At 61.2% G+C, this 25,866-nt stretch overlaps 1 protein-coding gene across 2 annotated transcripts in view; it reads right to left on the bottom strand.

Moving 5' to 3' along the window:
* PITPNM3 (PITPNM family member 3) overlaps nt 1-25,866 on the bottom strand; it is a 69,156-nt gene that overhangs the window by 21,648 nt on the left and 21,642 nt on the right. Inside the window, exons 3-6 of one of the 2 annotated variants that reach the window (XM_086685656.1) lie at nt 24,702-24,809; nt 11,451-11,498; nt 1,623-1,699; nt 1,061-1,296 (exon numbers count right to left, since the gene is read on the bottom strand). In XM_086685656.1, the coding sequence (XP_086541782.1) occupies nt 1,061-1,296; nt 1,623-1,699; nt 11,451-11,498; nt 24,702-24,809 (469 nt within the window). The remainder of the gene's footprint in view (nt 1-1,060; nt 1,297-1,622; nt 1,700-11,450; nt 11,499-24,701; nt 24,810-25,866) is intronic. The other variant, XM_086685657.1, reaches the window with a different exon arrangement.

Below are 25,866 nucleotides of genomic sequence, written 5' to 3'. Positions count from 1 at the left end.
ACGCTACAGAGGAGGAGAGAGAGGGTTCCAGGCAAGGGGACCCGCGTCAGCCACAGCTTGGAGATGGACACGTAGCTGTGCGCATGACATGGTGTGCACCGTCCTGGGGCGAGGGTCCAGGGCCGCGGGCTTTGCAGAAAGGTATGAGCCCAGAAAGGACTGAGAGCTTGCTCTACGGCTGCCCTGCTTCCCCACGTGCAAGCCCTTCCCTCTGCTGTAGCTCAGACCCCTCGGGGACCAGCTCCTGCCCGGCCCCCACCCCCACCCTGCCTGCCGTGGTCCCCTGGGGCATCAGAGCCAGCTGGCTGGAGCCCCCGCCCCACCCCACCCCCACCCAGGGCCCAAACTCAGGTTGACCAGGGCCCGACATGACCCCACTGGGGACGGGAGGCGGGGGAGGAACCAGGCCCGGGGAGCTTGATGCCTTATCCCCTGTGGCCGGCTTCTCTGTGGGGACCCGGACACCCTCTCCCCGGCCCACTGTCCTCGAGAGAGCGCCATCCACGCTGGAGGACGAAGCCGCGAGTCACACTAGCACTCAGCGTCCTCACAAACACTCCACGCGGTGCTCCCGACGCGATCGTCCCCACGTTACAGATGACACAGGCCGGGGAAGGTTCCCTGGCTTTTCCCGGGCGTCCAGAGCGCATGGCCCGCCCGCATCAGAACACACACCCGCACCGGGCTCTGACCGTGCGGCGGGAAAGCCAGGCTGCCCGGGTTCGATTCCCGGCTCCATTCTCTGGGTAACCCTGGGGGCAACTGCTGGGCCTCCCGGGGCCTCAGCGTCCTCGGGGCCAGGGGACCGGGGCCTACTGAGCACAGGGAGCCAGCACCGCCGGGCTCAGCAGGGCAGGGCAGGGCAGGCCGGGTGCACACCTACTAACTGCTCGGGACCCTCGCTGACCACTCCCCGCCAGTGTGTTCATGGCCAGTCAGCGCCTGACATCCCGTGGACGCCCCGGCAGGCCCCCCCCCCCGCCCCCCCCCCCCACCAGGACAGCACTCCCTCGTCAACCCCACCAACCTTGGCCAGTCCACGTGGGCAGAAGGGACTCACTTAGAGACGAGCGAGAAGGCCTCTGAGCAGACGGCAGGACAGGGCACGAACTTGATGAGGATGTGGCCCAGGGCCGCCGGGAAGTGGGCGCGCGTGACCTTCTCCAGCACGGAGCCGAAGGTGTGGATGTCGGCCGCCTTGCAGGCCGGGTCCCCCGCACCCGTGTCCAGGACGTTGCCCCCGTGGAGCACCAGCAGGAGCACGTGCGTCTTGCAGGAGCGCCGCGGGCAGCCTTCCTGAGGAGGACATTGGGCGGGGTAGACACGGGAGGCAGGGAGAGGGGGCGCAGGTGCGGGGACCCTCGGCCCCTGGTGTGGCCCCCTGTGCACGCAGAGGGGGCCGCCCAGGCTGCTGGCGGAGCAAGCCCCTCGCTGTCAAGGCCCCAAGGGCCCCAAGAGACCCTTCTTGAGGGGGTCTGAGCCGGAGGCCCAGAGACAGACAAGGACCTGCCCAGGGTTGCACGGCAAGTCCGGTGAAGAGCAAGTCAAATGTCCACTGGCCTGGGGGTTCCCCTGAAGTCCTGACCACAGGGAGCCCAGACACCGCCAGGAGCCCCGCCCACCTCATTGTCTTCGTGGATCTCGATGCTGCCCTGGGCGGGGAACCTCTGTCTTCTCAAGGAAACCCGATACAGTTCTCCTGCGGGGGGACAGAGGACTCAGCACCTGCAGGCCTCCCTCCCTGGGGCCCCAGCGTCCCCGGGGCCCCAGCTGGAACGACAGCGTCCAGCCCCCGCCTCCAGACCAACACAACCAGAAGCCGTTGTCCCCCCAGGGCCGGGCCAGCGCACACGCCGTCCCTGAGGCCAGGGAGGGTGTCCCGGAAGATGCTGTCCTGCTTCCCTCGCCAGTAACAACAGCAACCATGTGCGTGCCATCGGGGGACCTCTAGTGAGGAACGGAAATGGGGGCCGAGCACCCTCCTGAAAAGTGGAGAGCTGCATATTTTAAAAATGTCTGCTTGGAGCCATCAGAGCCGTAGCAAGGCCTTGAATGAGGGGACCCGGGGCCCAGGGCAGGTGGACCCCCAGAGAGGCAAGGCAGCATTTGGGGGCCCTTGGGGTGAGGCCCCTGTCACCCCCCCCCCCCCCGCCAAGAAAGGCTGTCCTCATTTCCTTCAGCTGCCACCCCTCCTCTGGGGCCTCCAGGCCTGAGCCCCTGGTCCCTCTAATGCAGGGACCCGCAGGCGACAGCCAAGAAGCAAATCTGGCCTGCGCCCATCGCTGTTAATAAAGTTTTACTGGAACACCACTGGGCTCTCTGGTTCACATCCGTCTGTGGCTGCTCGCACACGGGCCTCAGCGACAGAGTCACACAGTTGCATGAGTCCTCACAGCCTGCCAAGCTGGGAGTATTTACCGGCTGGCCCTTACAGAGAAGGCTGTGTGATCTAACACCTACATTCCCAATGTCACCGTGCTGGGCTCTCGGGTGGAGAGAGACTTCAAAGACACCCCGCGGCCCCCTCGCTGCCCACCTGGGGCCGCCTGCCATCCTGAGGAACCCACCCACCCACCACGCTGACCTTGCTTCCTCTCTGTTCTCCCCACAAGGAGGATGTTACTTTGTATGTGTCTGGACCACGTGGTGAGACTGTGGACCACTCGTGTGCTTTCAGTGACGGGGAACTCACTCCCTCACTCCTAAAGCAGCCGGCTGCATGCTGGGACGGCCCTTTCCTTCTTTGCCCCCCCTCCCTCACCCACCCCACCCGAACCTGCTGCACCTCTTAGGGGTCATGTGGGGGAGGGTCCTTCCGGGGCTCTGCGGGCAGGGGTGCAGCAGGTGTGGGTGGAAGCCTGACCGAGGGTCTGGGTCAGGACACCCTCCCCCCACCTTCCTGGCCCCAGGGTACTCAGCAAAGAACACGAAACCAGAAGTGTAATTCTGAATGATTTGGTCCTTCCGGTTACCGCCCTGGTCTAAGGGTAACTGCTTTATGGGCTCAGGGCTCCCGCCCACACAGACAGGAATCCGTTCCCTAAAGGATGGAGGGGTGGCCAGGAGGAGGAGGAGGAGGCAACGAGGCCAGGCTTGCCCGGGACTTCCCCCCGTTCCTTCCAGCGGCTCATATCCTGGGGACCTTGCCCTGGGCCCCGTGCTCAGGACAGGCTCCTGACAAAACACAGAACTGGCTTGGGTTTTGCTGAGCACGTATTACGTCCCAGGCACTGTCACCAAGTCCCCACACCGCCCCTGAGCTCTGGTCCTCTGGGTATCAGCCCCATTTGCAGACGAGGAACCGAGGCTCATACATCCTGGCTCACGTGCCCCAGGCCGCAGGGTTAGGCTGAGCGGCCGGCACCCAAGTCCCACGCCCAACCCAGGACGGTGCTGGCGAGTGGTACCTCTAGGCCTGCCACACACACACCGCCCCAGAGCAAAGCAGCCACGTTCCGTGGGGCGTGTGACCTCGTGCGCGGCTCCAGGGCCGGTAAGACCAGGAGCTGTGTGCAGCTGAGGTCCCCTCTGGCCCCAGGGAACCCCTCACTCCTGAGGCCGGGAGACACCCGGTTCGGACAGCGCCCGCGTCCACATCTTGCCCCCGCCCACGGTGTGAGCGGACCCTCGGCTTCTCGGTTTCCTCTTCTGGACGCGAGGATGACAGAGGCCACCCCCGGGGCGGGGCCGAGGATAAACAAGCTCATACACACACAGGCCTCAGAGAGGGGCTCCTGGCTCCAGGTGGGGGAGGGGGGGCTGGGACTGACAGGGTCGTCCTCAGCACCCCTCGCCCCTTCCCTGGCCACGGCAGCCAAAGACATCTTGCTCGGGGGACAGAGGAGGGGAGGCCTCGCCCGCAGACCTAGATCCTGCCCCCGGGAGTGGGCTAACGTGACTGGAGGGCCCTCCAGGAAGGCGCGTCTCCAGCGTCAGCAGAGGCCCCTGTGGAACCCAGAAAGGCGGCCCTCGCCCCCCGCCCTTGCCCTGCCCACAGCGCTGTGCTCTCGAAGAGCCAGGCGTCCCCACCACAGTAATGGAGGCCACTGGTTCGCCCACCAGACACGGCAGGCTCGCTCCTCCTTGACTCGTGCTGAGCCCTGTGCCTGGGACGGCCTTCCTCCCCGGGCAGACCAGCAAACTCCTACCCGTCCTTCAAAACCCTGCTCAATCGTCCTGACATCTGGAAAGCCTTCTCAGAGCCACTGAGGCAGAGATGGAGACCTCACAACATGCTCAGCAGGGCCCGGCTCACTGTCATTGCTGCGATCAACTCGGGGCCCCTTGACAGCCGCGATCCCCTGCTGTCACGGTCCGGTGTGGCGTTTTTGGGAAAACTCGCTCCAAGCAAAGATCCCAGGGTGCACACGGCCCGTGAGGTACCCCTCTGCTCGTCAGCGCCGGGGAGAAATCGGGTTCGGGGAAGTGTCACCCGCTGGGATGTGCGTCTCCTGAAAGTCCCGGGGCAGCTGGCGTCAGGGGAACCGAACGAGTTCTGGGCCTGGGCCTCGTCGGTCCCCCTCCGCAGGCTCCCCCAGAGCCCCCGGGGACACAAGCCGCTGGCAGGGTTGTTTCCGCCAGCATGGCCCTGTCCAGGCGGGTCCCTGCCGAGCCCAGATTTGGGGCGGGGTGGGCCCCCGGCCGTCTGCTGACCCCGGCGCCCGCCCCCAGCACTCCCACCAGCTGAAGAGCAGAGGCTGCTTTTCCTTAATCGCAACCTTGGAGAGGCACACACTGGGATCATCCTTCTAATGACCCAAGTGCCACACCCCTCTTGAGACAGAGGCCGAGGTCGGCACCCACGCGCTTGGCACGAGGAGCAAAGCGGCACCGGCTTGGTCGAGGGGCCCACTGCCTCTGCCCCTCCCGCTGCCGGGCCGCGGGGACCCGCAAGGGCTGGGGGCTGGGGGCGTCCCTGGCTGGAGCCGGGCGCCCCGTCCCGTCACCCCTGCCCTCCAGGGAGCACAGCTGGGCCCGGCTTGTGACCGTGTGGCCCACAGGAGCACCCGGTCCTCTGTGAGCTCACGGACGCACACACACCACACGCTCGGCCGCAAGCGCGAATCCCGGGGAAGAACCCAGTGGCTCTGTGACCTCGCCCTGAGTGCGACGCGGGACGTGTCCCTCCCTGGGAGCTCACAGGAGGAGGTACAGCCTCACTGCACGGCCAGCGGGGGCTCCGGCCACGGCCCCAGGCCCCCAGGCGAGCGTCCGGGACAAGCACACGCAGCACGCGGGCGTGGACGGTCCAGGGGCGGGGGCGGCCGGCCCAGCCCGAGGGTGGTTCTTGTTGGATGGTGGGACAACAGCTGGTGGTTTTCCTAACTGTCCTGTATTTTCCAATTTTTCTCCGGCGAGTGAGCCCATATCTAAGTCTAAAACCATTCACGAGCACGTCCGCTGAGCACACAGCACAAATGTCTGTCACACTTACACCAGGAACGCCTTAGACAAGCCGCGGTCCCCTACTTTGCCCCACGCGAACCCCTTAGACAGAACAGGGAAACGCCCTGCCCTCTGGGAGCTGACGGCCGGCGGCGAGGGGACCCGAGAAGGACCGTCTGCGGACGGAATACACCTGAAACACAATCAGTGAACCAAGATCCTGCGTTTGGGCTCCAAAACCGGGTCGACACCATGGAGGCCTCCTGGTCCGCCGGCTGGGCCCAGAGACACCTCGATGAGCCTGAGGACCTCGGGGCCCTGGGGTCGTGTGACACAGGCCTAGGCTGGGCAGGGCGCCTCCGAGGCTGCGGGCACGTCCCTGCCCCCACAGCTCAGGCCGCTCTGGGGGCTCACGCGGGGCCCCGCCAGGGGGAAAAGCAGGCTCGAGGACCGTGGCACCTGCCCGCCAATCCCCAGGAGCTGGGTCTGGGTCACCAGACAGAGGGCAGAGCCCCGCCAACGGGGTGGGGCGGTTTCTGGGGGGTTCCGAGTCTCAGTACTCAGGAAAGGTTCACAGTCATCCAGGAGGGGCCAGGAGTAAGGAGCGAGTGGATGCGGGGCAGTGCAGGATGCGGGTGGACGCTGAGGCCCCGCCGAGACAACTTAACCCTTCCAGGGTCAGAACCCAACCCAGTCAGCCTGGATCCACCAGCCCACGGGGCCCAAACCCCGGAGGGCCACTCAGCACCCCACGGAGGCGCTGTCCCAGACTAAGATCCCAGAGGGTCTGGGCCCCAGATCCAGCCCCTAAAAGCACACCGTCGGGGGCCGTAGAGGGGCCACACACCCCGGGGGGGGGGGTGCCAGGCTCAGACTGGGGGAGGCACCATCTTGAGTCAGGCCCCAGGGAGAAGTCAGACACACTAGAGACCCTCCTGGCCCGGGCAGGGCTCAGCACCCCGTTCCAGTGCCTCCTCGGCATGTGCCCGGGGTCCCGGTCCTCCTCCCGGGTCTCAGGCCTCCCTACACTCACAAGGGAGCAGGGTGCCCTCCCTGGTTTACAGATGAGAAAGCAGGGGCTCAGGAGGGGCCGTGATCCCCGTGTGGGTGAAGCGCTGGGGACGTGGGCCCAGGCATGGCGTCGGCACAGGACAAGGCACCCAGAGCAGGGAGTCGCTCGGCGAAATGACCCTAAAAGGCCTTTTCCTCACCCCCCAGATCAGCAATCACCGTGCCGCCCAGCGTGGGGGGGACAGCCCTTCCCCATTCATGGTCGGTGACAGGAGAAACCGTTCGACCCTGAGCGGGGCGGTTTGGAACGTCATTCGAAGCACCGAGCACCCGCGACGCCCCGGGACGGAGCCTTGGCGCGGAAAGGCACACGTGCACGCTGAGCATCGCCACGCCGCTCGTGACACCAACGGAGAACCACCTGCGTGCCCAGCCCTGGGGGACCGGCCGGCGCATCCACGGCAGTGAGCCAGGACGCGGGTAGGGAGACCGGTGAGCCCCCCGCGGCCCGAGATGTGGACGTCACCCCGTGTGTCGTCCTCCTAGGGGGGCCGGGAGGGAAGGCGCCGTCTGCTGCCGTCTGCTCCCGTCTGCGTGCGGCACGAACAGAGACACGCACAAACGGGTGTTCGTGGAGGTGTTCGGTTCCCGGGGAATCCCGCTGCCTCTGGGAGGGGCCAGGTGAGCCCACGCACGCGTCGCGTCTGTTCCGCCAGGAATCCGACCGTCTCCCTGCGCTGCCCGCTCAGAAGAGCTTCCAGTGCCCGTGTAGCGGGCGGCGACTTTTCTGAGACAGTGATTCCGATTTCTTCCCGCTTGGGCTTCTGTGCCGCTGGGGAGGTCTGCCGCACGGCTTCCTGGGCTGTTTCCAGAAGCTCTTTTGTTCCCAGGAGAAAGGGATTTGGGGAAACAGATTCTCTCAGGCTGAAGACAGACCCCCGCCCCCACGCACGTTGGTCTCAGCCTCCCTACGAGGGCTCCGGACGGGGCCGGACCGCCGGCCGGGGCCGCAGAGCAGGACGCCGGGGACCGCCGGCTGGGGCTCCGCGGTGTGGACCGACGGTGGGGCAGGGTGCTGGGCCGCTACCTGCGTGCCCGTGGGTTTCCCTAAGCCTGTGAACAAGATCCTTTCAGGGGACCCTCCCCCAGTCCTGTGTTGGCACAGCCTTCCTTTCCCCGCCGGGACCCTGACAGAGTCATGCACTAAATTCTAACAGCTCCACGCAAATCGTGTGCTGTGGTCCCACCTCCCCTCGGAGCTCAACCCCTGAGCCGCAGGATGGCTTTCAAACCTCTCCTCCCTCTCACCAAGGGGCCTTTGCACAGTCTGCCCCCCAAGCCTGGACTCTCCTTCATGCTGCTGTGCCCAAATGTTTCCTATGAAACTTCCGTCCTTCCTGTCCTCCTCCCAAAGCAGCTGGCTTTCCTTCCCAGGGGGAGTCCTCATACTTAGCTCTGTGGTCACTCCATCTGCCGTCTCCTCCACCCCCAGGCCGCGAGGTCCTTAGAGGCTGCAGCCGGGCTCATTTACGTTCCATTTTATCCCCAAAGACTATGAAGATGCTGGCACATAAAAGATGCTCGTGAAATATTTTTCAAACAGACGAGGGAACCAACAATCTGTTCCCGTCTTAGACCCTTACGAGTGTCAAAAGCCGCAACGTGTCCCCAGCAAAGCGCAGACACGACACGGATAGACCCACGGGAACACACACGTATCCTCGTGAAAATGAACGCGCCGACACGTTAACATGCACACTGATGCACACACGCGCACGGGCACACGCTTACGTACACACGCGAGAGCGGACACTGTCGAACAGACATTCGCGCGCACACGCGAGAGAAAAGCTCCCAAGGCGGCCGTCTGCCACCCTGAGCTCATTAAATCCGGCTAAATATAGCACGTCTGCAGCTGCGCTCAGCAAGCTGCCCACACAGGCGAGGAAAAGACACCGGTTAGTGGGAGGGAGCCGGGAGGCCAGCTGTGGGCGAGGGGCCGCGGGCACACGGGAGGGGAGCCCTGAGGTGGCGGTCCCGGCATCTGAGCGGCTCCTCTGGTCGCCGGCCCCAGGCGGTGGGACGTGAGGTCAGACCCACACACACAGTGGGGGTGGGTGGTTCTGAGCATCCACGTCTTCTCCGTCCCCTTGGGGACGTTTTTCTGACAGGTGATGGGGCCTAGGAGCGGGGTGGGGGGGTGGGGAGTCAGGACGCAGCCCTGGACAAAGCCAGGCTCGCTGGCGGCCAGGGCAGGACGGAGACCCGTGGGTCAGACGGGAGCCTGTAACGGCACTCAGTCCGGACTGCGGTCTCCGGGTCCCGGTCTGGGGACAGGAGAAAGTTCAGAGTCCCCACCGAGTGGGTGTGGGGGGGAAGGAGAGCGGCAGGGAGGGTGGCCGGGGGGCCGGAGGGCCGCGTGGAGAGTGCGGCTGGTGCGGACCATGTGTCCGGGGCCCCTGCGCCGAACTCCACGTCAGACGGCTGGCCGTGCGCTGGGGGTGCTTGCTGAGCTCAGGGCAGCCGGGACCCGCAGACAGAGGAAACCAGGAGGCACAGAGAGTGCTAGAATGTCAGAGCCCACGGGGCTGCGTGGGCTCCACGTGCACGCAGGACGGCGCCTGTGGGCCGGGGGACCAGACCCTCCGTCCTCTGCCCCCAGGCAGGTCCCCCCCACACAGAAATCTGGTCCCAAATAACAGGGAAGCAGCAGGCTGCGGGCCGTGCAGCTGCGGGATGGAGTCTGAGCGCCCAGGCCGGCCCCCTCCCCGCTCACGTCCTGGAGCCTACACAGGACACACCTCTGTGCGGGGACAACCGAGCGGCCACAGCACCGGACGAGCGAGAAGACGGATCTCCGGAAGCCCCTCCGCCTGTCTGCCATTCTGGGAAGAAGACATTACGGTCCTCTCTCCACGAGGGAGTAAACTGAGGTTCAGAGACGCTTGGTGACCTGCCCAGAACGTCACAGCACTGAATGAAGGAACAGGGCTTCACCCCCAGGCCTGGCTCCCTCCCAGCTCAGAGGCTGCAGCAACAGCCCCGGGGCCTCCTGAGTCCTGGTCGGGGGGCCACTCGCACCTCCCCTGCATCTGGCCCCCAGTGAGGCTGCGTAAGGCCGGCAGAAATACTGGAACGACCGTGCGCGCGGAAGAACACGGCGAACGCTGAAGCGCGTCACGGGGTCACAGGCGCCAGGCGGACCTCCGCGTCGCCAATTCTGGATCAAGAGTAAACCGCGGCCGTCAACAACCCTCACTCCACAAACACAGAGGCAGCGAAATGCCGAAATCTGCGGGCGGCACGCATGGAACAGAACCAGCAGACCCGTCGGCCGGCCGTGTGGACATCGCAGGGAGGGTTGTCACAAGGTCGTCCTTCCCACTGTCCACACTGCTGGCCGTGTACTTAGGGCCACTGGCCCCGTTGTTATTACCCTTAACTCCCCGCTGGCAAGACGACCCTCGACAGGTAGAACCACAGAGGAGCCTTCAGCAGTGGATTCTGACGTCCATAACCCTAGTTTATTCTATTTTTTGAAAAAAAATTTTAATGTTTATTTATGGGGGGGAGGGGGAGGAGAACAAGTGGGGGAGGGGCAGAGACAGAGGGAGACACGGAATCCGAAGCAGGCTCCAGGAGCTGAGCTGTCAGCACAGAGCCCCACGCGGGGCTCGAACTCGTGAACTGTGGGATCATGACCTGAGCCAAAGTCGGACGCTTAACGGACTGAGCCCCCCGGCGCCCGCACAGCCCTAGTTTAAAGACAACAACAAACAGATTTTGTGTCTCTACTAAATATCCACGTTGCTCAGCCAGGTCCAGCCTGGAGCAGAGGTCTGGCCCCGGGTGGGCGGTCACTCTCCCTTTGAGGCTGGGGTCCTCCCTCCCTCCTGAGGACAGTGGCCACACCTGAGGGATGTGACGCAGGGCCTCTTGGGGGGACCGGGCTAACTAATCCCTAGAGAGGACACACAAGGTGCATGGGAACGGGCCCTCCACCCGAAGGCCACTAATCTCCAGCTCCGCCCTCCTCCCTCACCCCCTGAGCCAACCCTCCTCACCCAGGATGGGCTGAGGACACCCCGAAGGCCCACACTTGTCAAACCAGCCGCCATTCCCTAGGGAGACAGCACCCAGGCTCCGGCCACGCACACCCTGGCTTCCTCCCCCTCGGGCGCAAACCTGGCGCCTCCCAGTGGCTCTTCCTCTCAGGAAATGCAAACGCATTGCTCTCTGGGTCTTCGTTCAGCCACTGAGATTAGAATCCGGGGGCACACTGGACACACCCCGCTCCTGCTGAGCTCAGTTCCTTGCACGGTGTGAGGATGCCCTCCACCTCCCCCTGCCCCGTGCCCCCGCGGCCTGAGCTGTGGGGTGCCCCTGACAGAGGCGCCCAGGCCTCCCGGCCCCCGGCACACATTCCCAGTGCTGGCCCCGGGCCGGGCAGACCCCCTCCTGCAGCCGAGGGATGTGCGAGCCTGGAGATGGGTGGGCAGGGCGGGCTCAGCCCCCAGATTCCAACCACACCTCCAAGCGGCAGGAGAGAGAAGGGGGTTCACGCCCATCACGCGCCAGACCCTCCCCGACCCCGGCCTGCTGAGAAACTCAACGCTGCCGACCGCAGATGCTTGGCTGAGGCCGCCCACCAAGTCTGCCGGAGCCTCCGGGGAGGACTCCCCGATCGCGGTCGGCCCGCGGGCATCTCTACAGGGTGCCCCGGGTCCAGGCCTGTGGGAGGAGTCTTGACCCTGGCACAGCCTCGAATGAGGAGCCTCTGACCTCAGCACCACGTCACCCGGGACACACGGCGTCAAAGGCTGGGAAGGGCCCCCCCGTTCCCGTGCTCTCTCTGCCCGCACACAGATGACACTCTGCAGGGTCCCGCCCCCACTCTGGCTCTGCCGCCCCTGAGCTGCCCGGCGGGTGGGAGCCGGGGACCCCCAGGAGCTCAGCTCACGGGCGGGGGGGGCCCCAGGCCCGAGGAGGCTGGACCCACGGTGGCGGGGTGGGGTGGGGAGGGACAAGCCTCCTGGCAGGTCAGGGGAACTCACGCTGCTTCTCCTGGAGGGCGCTGGACGTGCACGGGGTGCTCCCATCTCCTGCGGAGAGAGAGAAGGCACATGAGCAGAGTCCCCGGCACTGTGGCCGGACGCGGGGAGGCCGCTGGTGCCCTGTCCTGTCCCTCCCGGCACTGGTGCCCTGCCCCGGCCGTGCCACTCCGGGCACTTCAGGCAGCACAAAGCACGAGCCAGGGAAAGCCAGGCCTGACCCCCCGACGGTCAGCGTGCACACCGCCAGCCCCTTTCCCGACTCCTGACCCTCATCGGCCGCTGCTCCCCCCCACGTCCGCTCAGATGTCCCCTGACCTGTGTGGGTCCATCCCCAGCCCTGCCTCAGCAAAGGCACCACCTTCTCCCTTCTCCCCCTGGGGCCCTTTCCCTCCCTTGGGCCCCCGTGGTCCCCAGGTCCTGGGGTGTCTGACTCTGAGAATTGGACCCCTCGCTGGAAGGGACGACTGTGCTGCCAGCTGGTGTCCCCACACCTAGAATGCGCTTCTCAGCCGACATTTGTGCAGTGCACGAAACGCACACCCTCCCCTCGTGCAGAATCCGCCCCTGGACTATGGAACTAGTTCTTTCCCGTCTGGGAACAGCTTTTTTCTGCAATCGTGAAAGTCGTACAAACTCCTCACTGAAAATCTGGAAAACACCGAAAGACATAAGGAAGGAAGAAAACGTCTCATAATCCCGTCACTGAGAGAGAACCCGCGATCCCCTCACGCCTGTTCTTCCGGGCTTTTCCGTGTTCCGTCTGGGCTTACGCCACCCGTCTCTGAAGTCCCACCAGCCAGACTCATCGCAAACCATCGGGAAGCACAAAACACACTCTCTGAACCGCGAGGTTGGGCGTAAGTTATTCCCCGAGTCACGAGGCCCCGTGTGAGCGAGGACAGACCCGGCCCACCGTGACCTCACCTGCTCCCGTCACTGCCGCCAGCCCCGCTCTCCTGGCATCCTGAAGCCCGGTCAAGGCGCAGGGACCCCGCACGAGGCCCCGTGGGTGCCGGCAATGCTTTGCAGGGAGGGTGGCCCCGACCCACTCCCCCCTCTGCAGGGGACGCTGGCTCTGCCCCGACCTCCCTCCCGCTGATGGGCCTGCAGTGGCTCCCCTCCTCGGGGTCCCACGTGATAAGCAGGCCTCTCGGGAAAGCGGCCCCCTCCCGTCCCCACGCCCTCCGCCCGCCAAGTCCCCTTCCCCGAACGCACCCCTTTCCTGCACAGGTGAGGCCGTGCCTGGAGCCCCACCCGCCCTCCCACCACGCCTCGGTCACATCCGCCGTGTCCTCTGAGAACCGCCCCGGCCGCATCCGTGAAGGCCTCCCATTCCCACCCGAAGCCTCGGTTCTCGGACCCCTGCCCTCCGGGGTCAGCTCTGGGCCCCCAAGGGGCAGTGTCGGCAGAGGCCAGCACCCCTTCCTCGAGCCCACTCCCCAACCACGGAGGCTCAGAAAGGAAACTAAGCCTGAAGCCCCAGGAACCGGAAGGTCCCCTGAAGAACCGCCCCCCCCCCCCCCCAGCCAGCACCCCCCAGCCTCCGGGGCGTTGCCTGTCAGAGCTCTACACTCGCATTTCCACCCCGCATGCTGAACGGCCCTCCTTCCAGAGTGTCTGCCTTCCCTGCTTCCGGGGCCAGGGAAGGGCACAGACATGGCCGTACCAGGGTCTGGGGAGACAGAGGCCGCGCCCAGCCTGAGAACCGAGGTTTCTCCTGAACGTGACCCTGCCCGCACATTACAGCTTCCCCAGCAGGCCTGAGTTCCCTGAACAAAAGGTGTCTGCAGCGTCCCCAAGGACCCCCGCTCTCCAAGGTGCCAAATCACTGGCACTTCCTGGGGCCCAGACGCCCGCCCCGCAGGGCTGCTTCCACGTCCGCCTCCCTCTCCGTCACCTCCCTCTCCGGGCAGGTGGTCCCAAGGTGTGTGAGGTCCCCGTGTGCAGTGGTGCCTTGGGCAGCACAGCACTGAAGTGCACCTGCACTCGGATCCCGGTCTCTCGCCTACGCTCTGCGCACCTCAGTCTCCTGACCTGCAGACTGGGGACAGCGGTACCCAGGGCAGGGCCGTGGTGAGCACTGGATGCTCACAGGTGTGAAACCCTCAGCACACGGCCAGGCGCACGGCGAGCACTCAGCAGGCGAGGACGAGGCAAGGTCACTGCTGTCTGGCTCCCGGTGACCCCAGCCTGGGTCCTCACGGCTCTCGGTGCCCCCAGTCCGGGTTGTCCCAGAGCCTGGGTGCAAGAGGGGGCAGACGGACAGCAGAGGCCCAGCCCTCACGGGGCACCCCGGTAGTGTGGGGAGGCAGCCAGAACCGCTTCCCAGCAGAGCCCTCAGACCCGGTGCCACAGGAGAAAACTGAGGCCTGGAGAGGCGGGGGGGCTGGCCCCTGGGACCCAGCTGCAGCTGTATGACTGGGGCCCCAGCACAATGAAAACTCAGGGGTCCTCGTCCAAAAAGCAAGAGAAAGTGTCGTTAGCGGTCCTAAAATAAAAAGGTTCTTCCTTTTCCCTGTGCGCTCTCTACCTGTCCTGGTGGTCTGTACGCGAGGGGGTCTCCCCGACCCGGCACACCCGACCCACACCGGCCTCCCACCGCCCACCGGACCCACACACCCGACCACGGTGAGAGCAGGAACGGTGGGACATACATCTGCCCTCCACAGGCCTGCCACCCCAGCCCGGGCAGACAGGTGGCCTCTGGGCACGCTGCAACCTTCCCGTCAAAATGCACCAGGTCCCCGCATGGGGTGGGTGACGGGCTGGCTGTCCTATAGGACAGCGTCCTATCCGTGCTCAGGGCAGGGATGGCCGCTCGGCCCTGAGACACAGGCATACAGCCCCAACCCCTGCTCCACCCTGTGGCCGGGCCCCTACCGGCCGGAAAAGGAGGCAGGGCTGGGAGCCAGAGGGCAGGAGACATCTGGGAGGCAGGGAGGGGGCCCGAGGCAGCGCCCGCCAGCCAAGCGCAAGCCGAGCCGGGACCCCATCCCATTTGGCCACACTTACAAACACAGACCCGAGGGTAAATTATTCAGAACTCACAAGTTAACCCCTAACCCAGGCCCTGCCCACAGCATAACGCCCCTGGGCGTTTCTTGGGCACCTACTGCGTGCCAGACCCCGGGGGCGGGGGGGCATCTAGTTGGGGGAGCGGCCGGGTCTGATTCATCGCCGTCCCGTCCTTGCGCCAAGGCCTGCGAGTGAGTTAACCTAGACGGTGTAGGAGACGCTGATTTCGTTACCAGGAAGGAGGCATGACTGCTTCCGGGCAGGATTTCAGGGGCAGGAATGCCCGGGGCGGGGGTGGGGGGGGGGCAGGGCCACTGAGGCTGGGGCCCGGAAGCAGGGCTGCGGAGCTGGAGAATCCAGGAGGGAGGGTCACTGCAAGGGCAGTGTGCAGGAGACACGGGTCACCTGGGAGGAGGAGGGATGCCGGGCAAGGAGGCAGGGCCAGCCCCAGGGGCAGGGGGCGGCGGGGGGGGGGGGGGGGGTGGGGGGGGTGGGGGGGGGCGGGCTCAGCTGCGCCAACTGAAAGCAGCAGCTTTACGGCTTCCCCACCCCCCACCCCACCCCCCACCCCGCTAGATCATCGAGATTCCACACCTTCGGGAGGAAGGAAACTGAGACTCAGAAGGATAAAGTCGTTACCTCATCCTTAAGGTTTGGATCTGGTCCCTTGTGACGCCCCAGTCTGCTGAGGGCTCTTGCCGCGACCTCTGCCCCACGGGATGGCTCCGGCTGGGGTCAGGCAAGCAGACAGGGCAGGGCTGGGGTCAAGGCAGTGGAAAAGGGCCTGTCCGCCAGGGAGGCTGGGCCGCCCCATGTCTCCGCACACCCGGGGCTTCTGCCGTGAAGCCTCAGCCGGGCGCCTGGTGGGCTGGCTCAGCTCCCCCTTCCCTCGGAGCCACCACGAGGGTCAGCCGTGAGCCAGGCTTCCTGACGAGCAGGCTCCCCAGACGACAGCCACCAGGCAGATGTGCCCCAGTTCCAGGCTGCCTAACAGCACCCCACTTGGCCCCACGGCCGCACCTCAGCGGAAGCTGCCAGAAACTCCTGCAGACAGGACAGGCTGTGCAGGGGGCCGGGACGGAGGCTTGCACATCTGGGCCACATCTTCCGCGTGGGAACGCGTCCAACGCCTGCCAGTGGTTCCCCCATGATTTCCTACTTCCTGTCCCAACCCCCGTCCAACAAACCGTGAGACCCCCCCCCATCCTCCCCAGAGTAAGAGCAGCTCTCCCACCAAAACCTGAAAGGGGAAGGCTGGGGGCGGGGGGGAGCATTCTGGATGGTGGGGGCCTTGGGGAGGCTGGGGGGGAGCATCTGGGACAGCGGGGGCCTCGGGGAGGCGGGGGGAGCATCGGGACAGCGGGGGCCTTGGGGAGGCTGGGGGGGGAGCATTCTGGATGGCGGGGGCCTCGGGGAGGCTGGGGGGGCCATCTGGGACAGCGGGGGCCTCGGGGAGGCTGGGCGGGAGCATTCTGGATGGCGGGGGCCTCGGGGAGGCTGGGGGGGGCATCCGGGACAGCAGGGGCCTCGGGGAGGCTGGGGGGGGGGATCATTCAGGATGGCGGGGCCTCTGGGAGGAGGAAGATGTTAGGAAATCCCCTCCCGAAGAGCCAGAGGGGGCCTGGTAGACCCCACGGTGGGGGGGTGGGGGGCGGCAGCTGGGGTGCGGGGCTTGCCTGGTAACGGGGCTCCGAAGCCGACAGCCCTCCTGCCCATCTCCTGTTCTGGTGCTCCCACCAAGCTGCAGGCTCAGGGTGCCCTCTCACCCAGCCCGCTGCACCCCTGCACACATTCCCAGGCCCTCCTATCATCTTCTCGTTGACTTCCAGAATAATTTTTCTAGAAGGTGGCTCTGGATTAAATAACCCCAAGGATCCCCAGCCGCCACCCCCAACACCGGTTAGCTTGCCATTCCAAGCCTTCGGCACCAGGGTCCCCTCCAGCCTCTTTCAGACCTCCCCACCCCCTCTCCCCACCCCCTCTCCAGCCCCCAGCCCAGCACCTCGCAGCCTGACTTCAGGCAACAAGAACCCATGTGCTTCTCCAGACTTCCTTGCTTCTCACACGCCCTCTGCATCTTTGCACATGCTGATCCCGCCCACGGCGCCCTAACGGGTCTGTCCAGAGCCCAGCAAGGCCTCCTGGGCCTGCGTTTCCCTGCTCACGCTCCATGTCTCTCCGACCCCAATGTCCTGTGCTCCCCCTCTTGTAGGCTGTCACCTCACTGGACTGTGCCTGCCCCGCCCCAGCCTGGAGCCGTTTCTGAGCCATCGGTGTGTCCCCAGGGCTGACCAGCAGAATTCGTGAGCCCAGTGCACAGTGGGGGTGGGGGGGAGGCTCGAATGTGGGGAGCCCCTCATCGCTGCAGGTGCAGACAGGTAGTTAAAGCACGCACCCTCGAAGGCAGGGCTGCAGGTAGCCGGCAGGCCGGCACCACCAGCGACGGCCCAGCCCCACGGTGCGGCCAGTTAGAGCCACACTAGGGCAAGGAGGTGGCCTGGGGGAGGCTGGGCTTCCGGAAGGCCTGCTGAGAAAGTGCTGGGCGGTCAGCCTGCAGCCCCCCAGAGGCTCTGTCTAGAGCACAGGCGAGCAGGAGAGGCGGGAGTGCGGCCTGGAAGTGAGACATACCAGAGTGGAAATCAGCCGTGGGACGGATCTGACAGTCCCTCGTGGAAGCCGGCCCGGGGCTGCTTGACTCCTACGGCGATGGTGAACTTACTATCCCCAGACAATGACAGCTGCTGGAGGGGGTGGTGAAAGCCACACCGATGGGCCTTCATGCCAGGCGGGGGTCCGCCCTTCATTCCGCAGACAAGGGAAACCCGCTGCCAACCTCACCGCAGGGCCACGTTACCGGGTCCACATCTCAGAAGCATCAGGGTCTGGCTGAATACAGTGAGCTCACTGCATGATCCGGGCCCTTCCTCCCGCCCCAAATCCCTAGAAAACGGCACTAAATATTTCTCTGCCAGTTGGTCTTCAGCAGTATCGTAAGGTAAGAAGGGCCGTCCTTCGCAGACCTGAAACCATCAGGCATCTGCGAAAGGTGGACGGCAGAGAGAACCCACGGAGGGGGGCAGGGCTGGCTACCGAGCGCGAGGCCCTCCTAGGGAGGTCTGTGTGACTGCGAAGGTCTAACCAATGTCCGTAACGCTGCCAGAGCAGAGAGGAGGCCACAACCTCAATCTTGCAAAGGAACGTCTGTGGCCAGAGGACAGGCCAGTGCGGGGGCGGAGAGCGGGCTCCTGGATGGAAAACAGGGGAGCAAAGGAAGCAGTGTAATGGCCTGGGCGTGCGTGGGCCCCGCCCCCCCGAACACCCGCTGTGCCAAGCAGAGGCATCTGCCCGGGTGTGGGAAGGGCTGAATGTTGGAGGCACGGGACAGCCCAGGAAGCTGAAAACACCAAGAAGAATAAGCTAGAAGCTCTGTCACCCTCCCCAATAATTAGATGGCAGCCGTTTGCGAAAACTAGACGCATCACATCACCCAGAGACAGGCTAAGGGGGAAGGGCAGATACAAAGCGGGGTACACGGTCAACTTCACTCAATATTGGAGGAAAGCTAAGTGTGGAAAAAAGAGGCCAAACTCAGTGACTGAGGGAGGGGAAATCCAGGAAAATGGATCTGTGGGCCTCTCGCCAGTTACTGGCCTAATAGCCAATGGCTATCAGAGGTCAGCAAGCACCCGAAGGATCTAAAAGGGTAGTTAAATCACGGATTCACCGAGTCTGGGCCGGGCTCCAAAATTCACACTTCTGACCACTTTCCGAGCGGTCCAGGGACCACTCTTTGAGAACCACATCACCTAGACACAGGCATCAGCTGGAGTCCAGGAGGAACTATGGGAAAACAGCCCTCTGCAAAGTTGAAGTAGGAGAAGCCGGTCGGGACACCTGTGCAGAGACCGCTTCCCTCCTGTCAGTAAGAATGTGGCCTTGGTGACACTCCCTGTGTTTCTAAAACAAGTTTGTCCCTTAAGCGACAGCTCATAGCCTGTTAGCATAAATTATTCTGAAAGACATGTGTAAACCCCGAGCATAGAAGATTAACAACTGTGGCAAGGACTGAGTGGAATCTCTCCAAGGAGCGCCAAGTTGTTCAACAAATGGAAACCCACCGCAGTAACAGAAAAAGGACAAAACCCACACAATCATCTCAACAGATGCGGAAAAGGAATTTGGCAAAATCCGACACCTTTTCGTGATAAAAGCATCGATCAAACCCAGAATAGGAGGGAACTTCCCTGACCAGATAAATGACAACTCCAAAAAAACCCCAAAGACAAAAACAAAACAAAACACAACCAGCTAACAAAATATTTAATGGCGAAAGATTGAAAACTCTCCTGAAGATCGGGAACAAAATGTCAGCTCTCAGCATTTCTGTTCGGTATTATACTAGAGATTCTAGCCAGGGATGCCAGGCAAGAAAAGGAAATAAAAAGGCATCCAGGTTGGAAAGGAAGAAGGAAAACTACCCGTTGGAAGTTGATATGATTTTGTACGTAGAAAATCCTAATGGGGCACCTGGGGGGCTCAGTCAGTTAAGCGTCCGACTTCAGCTCAGGTCATGATCTCACAATGTGAGTTCAAGCCCCGCGTCGGGCTCTGTGCTGATGGCTCGGAGCCTGGAGCCTGCTTCGGATTGTGGGTCTCCCTCTCTCTCTGCCCCTCCCCTGCTCACACTCTGTCTCCCTCTCTCTCCCTCTCTCGCTCTCAAAAATAAATAAGACATTAAAATTTTTTTTCAAATAGATAAAATGAAAATGAATTCAAAGTGGATCAAAGACCTAAATGTAGAGCTAAAATTATAAAACTCTTCAGGGAAAACAAAGGGTAAACCTTCATGACTTCACATTAACAGGTGGTTTCTTACACATGGCCTCAAATGCAGAAACAATAAAAGCAAAAATAGACAAATCGGGCTTCATCAGAATTTTAGAACTTGGCACTCCAAAGGGTATTATCAAAAAAAGTGAAAAGACGCCCCAAAGAATGGGAGAAAGTAATGGAAAATCATGTAACTAACAAGAGCCTAGCGTCCACAATATGTAAAGAACACTCACAACTCAACAAGAGACAAACAACCTGATTTTAAAATGGGCAAAGCATCTGAATAGACATTTCTCCGAATGATGATGAACAATGACCACCAAGCACACGAACACATGCTCACCATCATCAGTCATTAGGGAAGTATGTCCTCAAAACCCTGTACATGCTGACAGAACGGGAAAGATATTTGCAAATGACATGGAGGTTAAGGGTTAGCATCCAAAATCTATAAGGAACTTATCAAACTCAACACCCCAAAAACATACTTCTTTGGGTGAAGAAATGGGCAGAAGACGTGAATAGACACTTCTCCAAAGAAGACATCCGGATGGCCAACAGGCACACAAAAGGATGCTCAACGTCGCTCCTCATCAGGGAAATACAAATCAAAACCACACCCCGGTATCACCTCACGCCAGTCAGAGTGGCCAAAATGAACAAATCAGGAGACTATAGATGCTGGAGAGGATGTGGAGAAACGGGAACCCTCTTGCACGGTTGGTGGGAATGCAAACTGGTGCAGCCGCTGTGGAAAACAGTGTGGAGGTTCCTCAAAAAATTAAAAATAGAGCTACCCTAAGACCCAGCAATAGCACTGCTAGGAATTTACCCAAAGGATACAGGAGAACTGATGCATAGGGGCACTTGTACCCCAATATTTATAGCAGCACTCTCAACAATAGCCCAATTATGGAAAGAGCCTAAATGTCTATCAACTGATGAATGGATAAAGAAGATGTGGTTTATATACACAATAGAATACTACTTGGCAATAAGAAAGAAGGAAATCATGCCATTTGCAGCAACGTGGATGGAACTGGAGGGCATTACGCTAAGTGAAATAAGTCAGGCAGAGAAAGGTACCGAATGTTTTCACTCGTATGAGTGAAACTTGAGAAACTGAACAGAAGACCATGGGGGAAGGGAAGGGGGAAAAATAGTTTCAGACAGACAGGGAGGGAGGCAAACCCTAAGAGACTCTTAAATACAGAGAACAAACTGAGGGTTGATGGGGGGAGGGGAAGTGGGGGATGGGCACCGAGGAGGGCACTTGTTGGGACGAGCGCTGGGTGTTGTCCGTAAGCGATGAATCACAGGAATCTGCTCCTGAAGCCAAGACTACCCTGTGCACACTGTACGTTAGCTCATTTGACAATAAATTACATTAAAAAAAACCAAACCTGTACGTAAACACTTAGAGCACCGTGACTCATAACAGCAAGAAAGTGGAAACAGCCCAAAGGTCCAGCTGACGGATGGATGGACAGTATGTGCAACAGCCATACGGGGGCCTATTACTCAAGCGTGGAATGCAATGAAATTCTGGTTCATGCCACGGCACGTCTGAGCCTCAAAAACGTGATGCCAAGGCAGACCTCAATACCAACGGCCACATACCGTCGGGTTCCATTTCTACGCAATTCCGTGTTTGAGGAGAGGTAAACGGTGGGTGACTGCTGACAGGTTAGGAGGTGTCTTTCCGGGGAGAAGAAAATGTTCTGGAACCACGTAGCTGCTCAACTTTGTGCATCTACAAGATATACAGAGACTGCTGAAGTATACACTTGAAGAGGGTGGATTGTCTGGTATGTGAATTATGTCCCGATTAAAAAAAAAAAAAAAAAAACAAAACTTGGCAAGACCCACTTTACTTGGACAACGTCAATGGCAGCTCTGTGCTTCCTGAGATCACTGGAAACACACCAGTTCCTGTTCTGTGCCATAACCTCACTTAGGGATCTTTGGCTAATTAGCCCAAACTCAAGTGTGTGGGGGCCGTTTGCATCCACTTCTAGCCCACCAGGAGACTCCGAACTTAAAAAGCACAGGGAGGAGGGAGGCTGTGAAAAGCACAGAATGAGTCCACGGCACCCATGGACAGTACAGGTTGTATCAGTATCTGGAAAACAACCAAACAAAAAAAAAAAAAACCAACAGAGCGTGTGAAAACGAAGACAGGATTGCTTTAACAACAACAACAAAAAAAAACCAAACAAACTCCACAGAAGAGCTGACCAGAGGGATGGCAACAGCAGAAGAGAAACTGGTCTGGCGAGCTACTGATCGTGTTAGAGCCAAGGAAAGTTTCTAGAGCCCAGCAGGGACCAAGAAATAAGAACGGGGCCAGACAAGGTGAGACACGGGTCCAGCATCCGTCTAATGCAAGCTTTAGAAGGGGAATCAGAGAGAGAGAGAAACACTTGAGGGGCACCTGGGTGGCTCAGTCGGTTGAGCATCTGACTCTTGATTCCGGCTCCAGTCATGATCTCAGGGTTCGTGGGACCGAGCCCCACACTGGGCTCTGCGCTGACAACACAGGGCCTGCTTGGGATTCTCATTCTCTCTCTCTCTCTCTGCCCCTTCCCTGTTCATGCTCTGTCTCTCTCAAAATAAACAAACATTGAAAAAAAATTTGAAAAAATAAGTTGTGTGTATATATGTGTATATATACACATAAATATGTATATGTTTGAATATGTTTCCATGAATATTTTATATATCACATACAGACATTGATACATCATATTATGTATCACACGTACACACGCTAAACGTTTTATATTATATGCACACGCATGCACATACACCGTATATTCACACACATGTACAACAGATACTTACATAATTACACAAAATGTAAATCTATACACGTGTATATGCTGGACCAAATTCACCAACAAAATGCAAACCTGTAACCGAGCTCAAGGTGAAGAAGGGTTAATACACAAGTACCAGAACCAACAAGGGGAATACAACCCAGGGGAGAAAGCAGAGGGGCCCACGGAACGTGGAAGATTCCGTGGCGGATGGAGGCTGCAGGACCAGTGGCTGGAAACCACACCGTCACCCCGACAGCATGGCCCCAGCCCCTAGAAGGCGAGGCGCTAAAGTGAAGTCCCCATAGGGCAGGGGTCCCTGAGGTCTGCTCCGTCCATGATGGGACTTCAAAGCAAACCCACTCCTTTGGAGGAACAACAAAGGCACCACCCCCTTTGGTGGTGGGAGGCAGCCTTCTCCTGAAGTGCCCCCGGAGCCTCCCTCCTGAGGCCCTGAGCTCAGCCTCCTCCTGCACAGTCACAGTCACGGAGGCCGGGACCCCGCTCTTCCTTGGCCGTGAGCCCCTCCAAGCACTGTGCCCACACCCCGCCCCGGGGAAGCCCCTGTCGTGGCTGATAACGGTCGGTGAGTGGAAGGATTCCTCTGTCCTGCGGAGGAATCACACCATGAATCCCCAGGGGATGGGGACATGGCTGGTTTCCTCTTCCTCGCCTGCCCTGCCCCCTCCTGCTCGCCCCGGGGGGTGGGGGGGGCAGGCACTGCCTTAATGCACCTCTCCCCGGTGAGCAGGTGAGCGCCTATGGCTGTTTGCCAGAATGGGACCTGTCCCCGCACCACAACCACCTGTCGCTGAGAGCGCTTAGCCAACCACCGGCTCACTCGGTCCTCCCGACTTGTGTAGAAGCCTCACTCTGCCCACCGTGAACCTGCCCAGCCGTGAAGCCACGTTCAAGCCCAGACCACGCAGAGTGTAGCTTCGGGCCCTGTGTCCCTCTCTCTCCGCTTGCCTCCCTGTGCCTGCCCCTCTCCCTGCCTTTCCTCACCCCTCCCCGGCTCACACTGGGCTGAGTCACGCTCTCTGACTGCCAGCGGGCCGGCCTGGGAGAGGATGGCCAGATGGGTCATGACTAAGATCTGGGTTTGTCTTCACGGCTACAGAGAACCCGTGACCCCTTCTGGGCCCCTCCAGGGCTTGGGGTGAAGGAAAGAGCAGACAAATGCACGGCTGTGTCAAAGGGGAAGTCGTTTCTGAACTGGCCCGGGGAACCAGACTCGAGCAGTGGCCTGAGGGCCTTTCCTTGAAGCCTCTGGGTTTCCTGAACCTGACCACCTTGCAGAGGCCCCGGACACCGCCCAGCTGGGAACCAGGACACGAGGGATGTGAGCGCGATGCTGCCACCAACTTGGAGGGCCCTGGGCAAGACACCGCTTCCCCAGGCCTTGGGTTCTGCATCTGTGAAATGAACAGCCACCCCTGGCGTGTCCAGCACTGTGGCACGGGGACAGCACCGAGCCAAGGGGGAGGGGAAGGGGCTCAAGGAAAGTGGCTACAGACAAAGCACCAGCACCAACACGGCCGCTGGAGCAGCACACGTCCGGAGAGGGCGGCCTGGCCCAGACCATGACTGAGGAATGACGGGGCCAGGCCACCAGGAGGAGGGGAGGTGGGTGGAGGGCTGTGTGGGACGAGGGACAGAAAACAGCAGCCCCAGGATAACAGGTGCAGACGTGAGCACCGTGGACCCAGGTGGGTTCTCGATCTGTCTCGTTCCTGAGTGACCTCAATCAAATGCAGCCCCTCTATCGTTTTGGCCTTCAGCTAAGCTGCGTCCTCCACTTGTGTCTCCTAGCTTGGCCCCGTAGCTTCACTGCCAGGAACCCTTCCCTGCTCCCCTCTCCCGCCTCCCTCCCACCCCAGGCCCAGCAACCCTCAGCCCAAACCTCACCCCCTTACGTCCTGATTATACCCTGTCACGTGTCACGGTCGGAGATCTCAGCCACGTCACCTTCACTCCTCCTACCAAACACGCATACACAGTAGGTGCTCAACAAAAAATCTGTTAGTGATGCAAAATGGCCAAACGGGCGGGATGCCTGAAGGGCCAGGCCTGCTCTGTTGATTAAGCTCCTGGTCAAGCCCTCCTCCACGAAAAGTCTCCTGGATGAATCCCCTTCCCCAGGCACTCAGCCCAAGGAAGTTACAATCCCCACGACCGCCCTGCCCGGTGCCTTCTTAAAGGCTCCCAGACTAACCAGCGGACCCCCAGCCCACTCCAAGGAGCCTGGCCCCCGCCACCTGCCCCTCATAACCCATGCCCCCCGTGCTCATCCTAGGGACACAGGAAGTTCTGCCCGAGCATCTTGGAGCTGCTCTGCACAGACAGCCATGTGCAAGCACCCACGAGGGTCCCTGCAGGTCACAGAGCTCAGGGGGCACAGGTAGGGGGAGGGGAGGCATCTGGAGGGACAGAAGACTTTTTACAGAAGACCCGACTTCTGGCCCCGAGCTGTCCGCACCAGCACTCCCGCAGCACACGCGTGCACACACCCCGGGGCCTCACCCTGGGGCCCCTCCGGTCTCCCCAAGGACCCCATCCGCTCACACACACCCCGGGGGCTCACCCTGGTGCCCCTCCAGTCTCCCCAAGGTCCCCATCTGCTCCGCCAGGTCGTTAGAACTCCACTGGCTCATCCCGATGAGGATGGAATTCTTCCCTTCGGCCATGTCCTCTGTGGGGGAAGCAGAGATGGGCGTGAGCGGACAGGCTGTGTTCAGGTGACCCTAGCCGTTGACGCAGACCTCGACTGCTGGACGTGTCTGTCCTCTGGACAGTACAACACATTCAGGAAGCTTCCGCCGCAAGCAGGCATCGCTGCTGTGCCCCACGGGGCCCCCCAGCTGCGGCTGAAAAAAGTAACCAGGGGACAGTGCTGGGAAAGGGTGCAAACCCACACAAGTTTCCGTTCCTGGCAACAAGGGTGGTGTTTCCTGAAAAGAAGGAAAAGAAAAACTTTGCCACTTGCCAGGAGTTTTTCTTTGGGTAAGTGACTTGACTCCTCTGAGCCTCAGTTTTCCCATCAGAAAAACGGGACTGGCAAGGTCCACCTCGAAGAGCTGCCATGAGAATTACGTGAGCTAAGGGGGATGACGGTCTCGGAGCACACGAGGTGCCCACAGATAAAGACATTATGGTTTCTCCTCTGCATGAGAATGGGTTGCCACAGGTATCTGGGGTTTGAATGGGGCAGAAGCAGGTCTGCAGTAACCGGGGCGTGGAATTCTGGCTCCAAACAAGCCTTGAGCTGTACAGAACCACTGACTCTCATCTCAACCTTATGAACCTAATGATACCCCCATCCTCCTCACGCCCCCCCCCCAACCCTGTCTCTATCCGTGCCCTTACCCAACCTGAGCTCAGCGATTACTCTGAAGAAGTCAGTGGGGCCATATTCCCAAACCACACCAAACACAAGCCCCTGGGTCCCACACGACAGCTGCACACACCTGGTTCAGTCCCTTGTCCCAAGGCGGGGCGTTCCCTCAAGAACAAACCCACAGGTGTGCCCTGCCCCCGCTTGCAAAGTGACAGGCCTTCCTGGCAAAGGATGCTGTGCCCTCTCTCATGGGGCAGGTACTAAAGGGTGGTGGCGAAAATCCTCAAGCTCGTGACAACTGAGAATAAAGGGACAGGACCCATTTCACGGCCAAAGATGGAACCAACTTGGCGAGCACGGGGAGCTGTCCAGAGTTCTGACCGCTCTGGAGCTCAGCACTTTTCTCCCCCAC

Source organism: Puma concolor, chromosome E1, assembly GCF_028749965.1.
Source record: "Puma concolor isolate L17-30 chromosome E1, mPumCon1.1.hap2, whole genome shotgun sequence".
NCBI lineage: Eukaryota > Metazoa > Chordata > Mammalia > Carnivora > Felidae > Puma > Puma concolor.
Note: the sequence above shows the minus strand (reverse complement) of the source record. Positions and strands in the feature narration are given on the sequence as shown.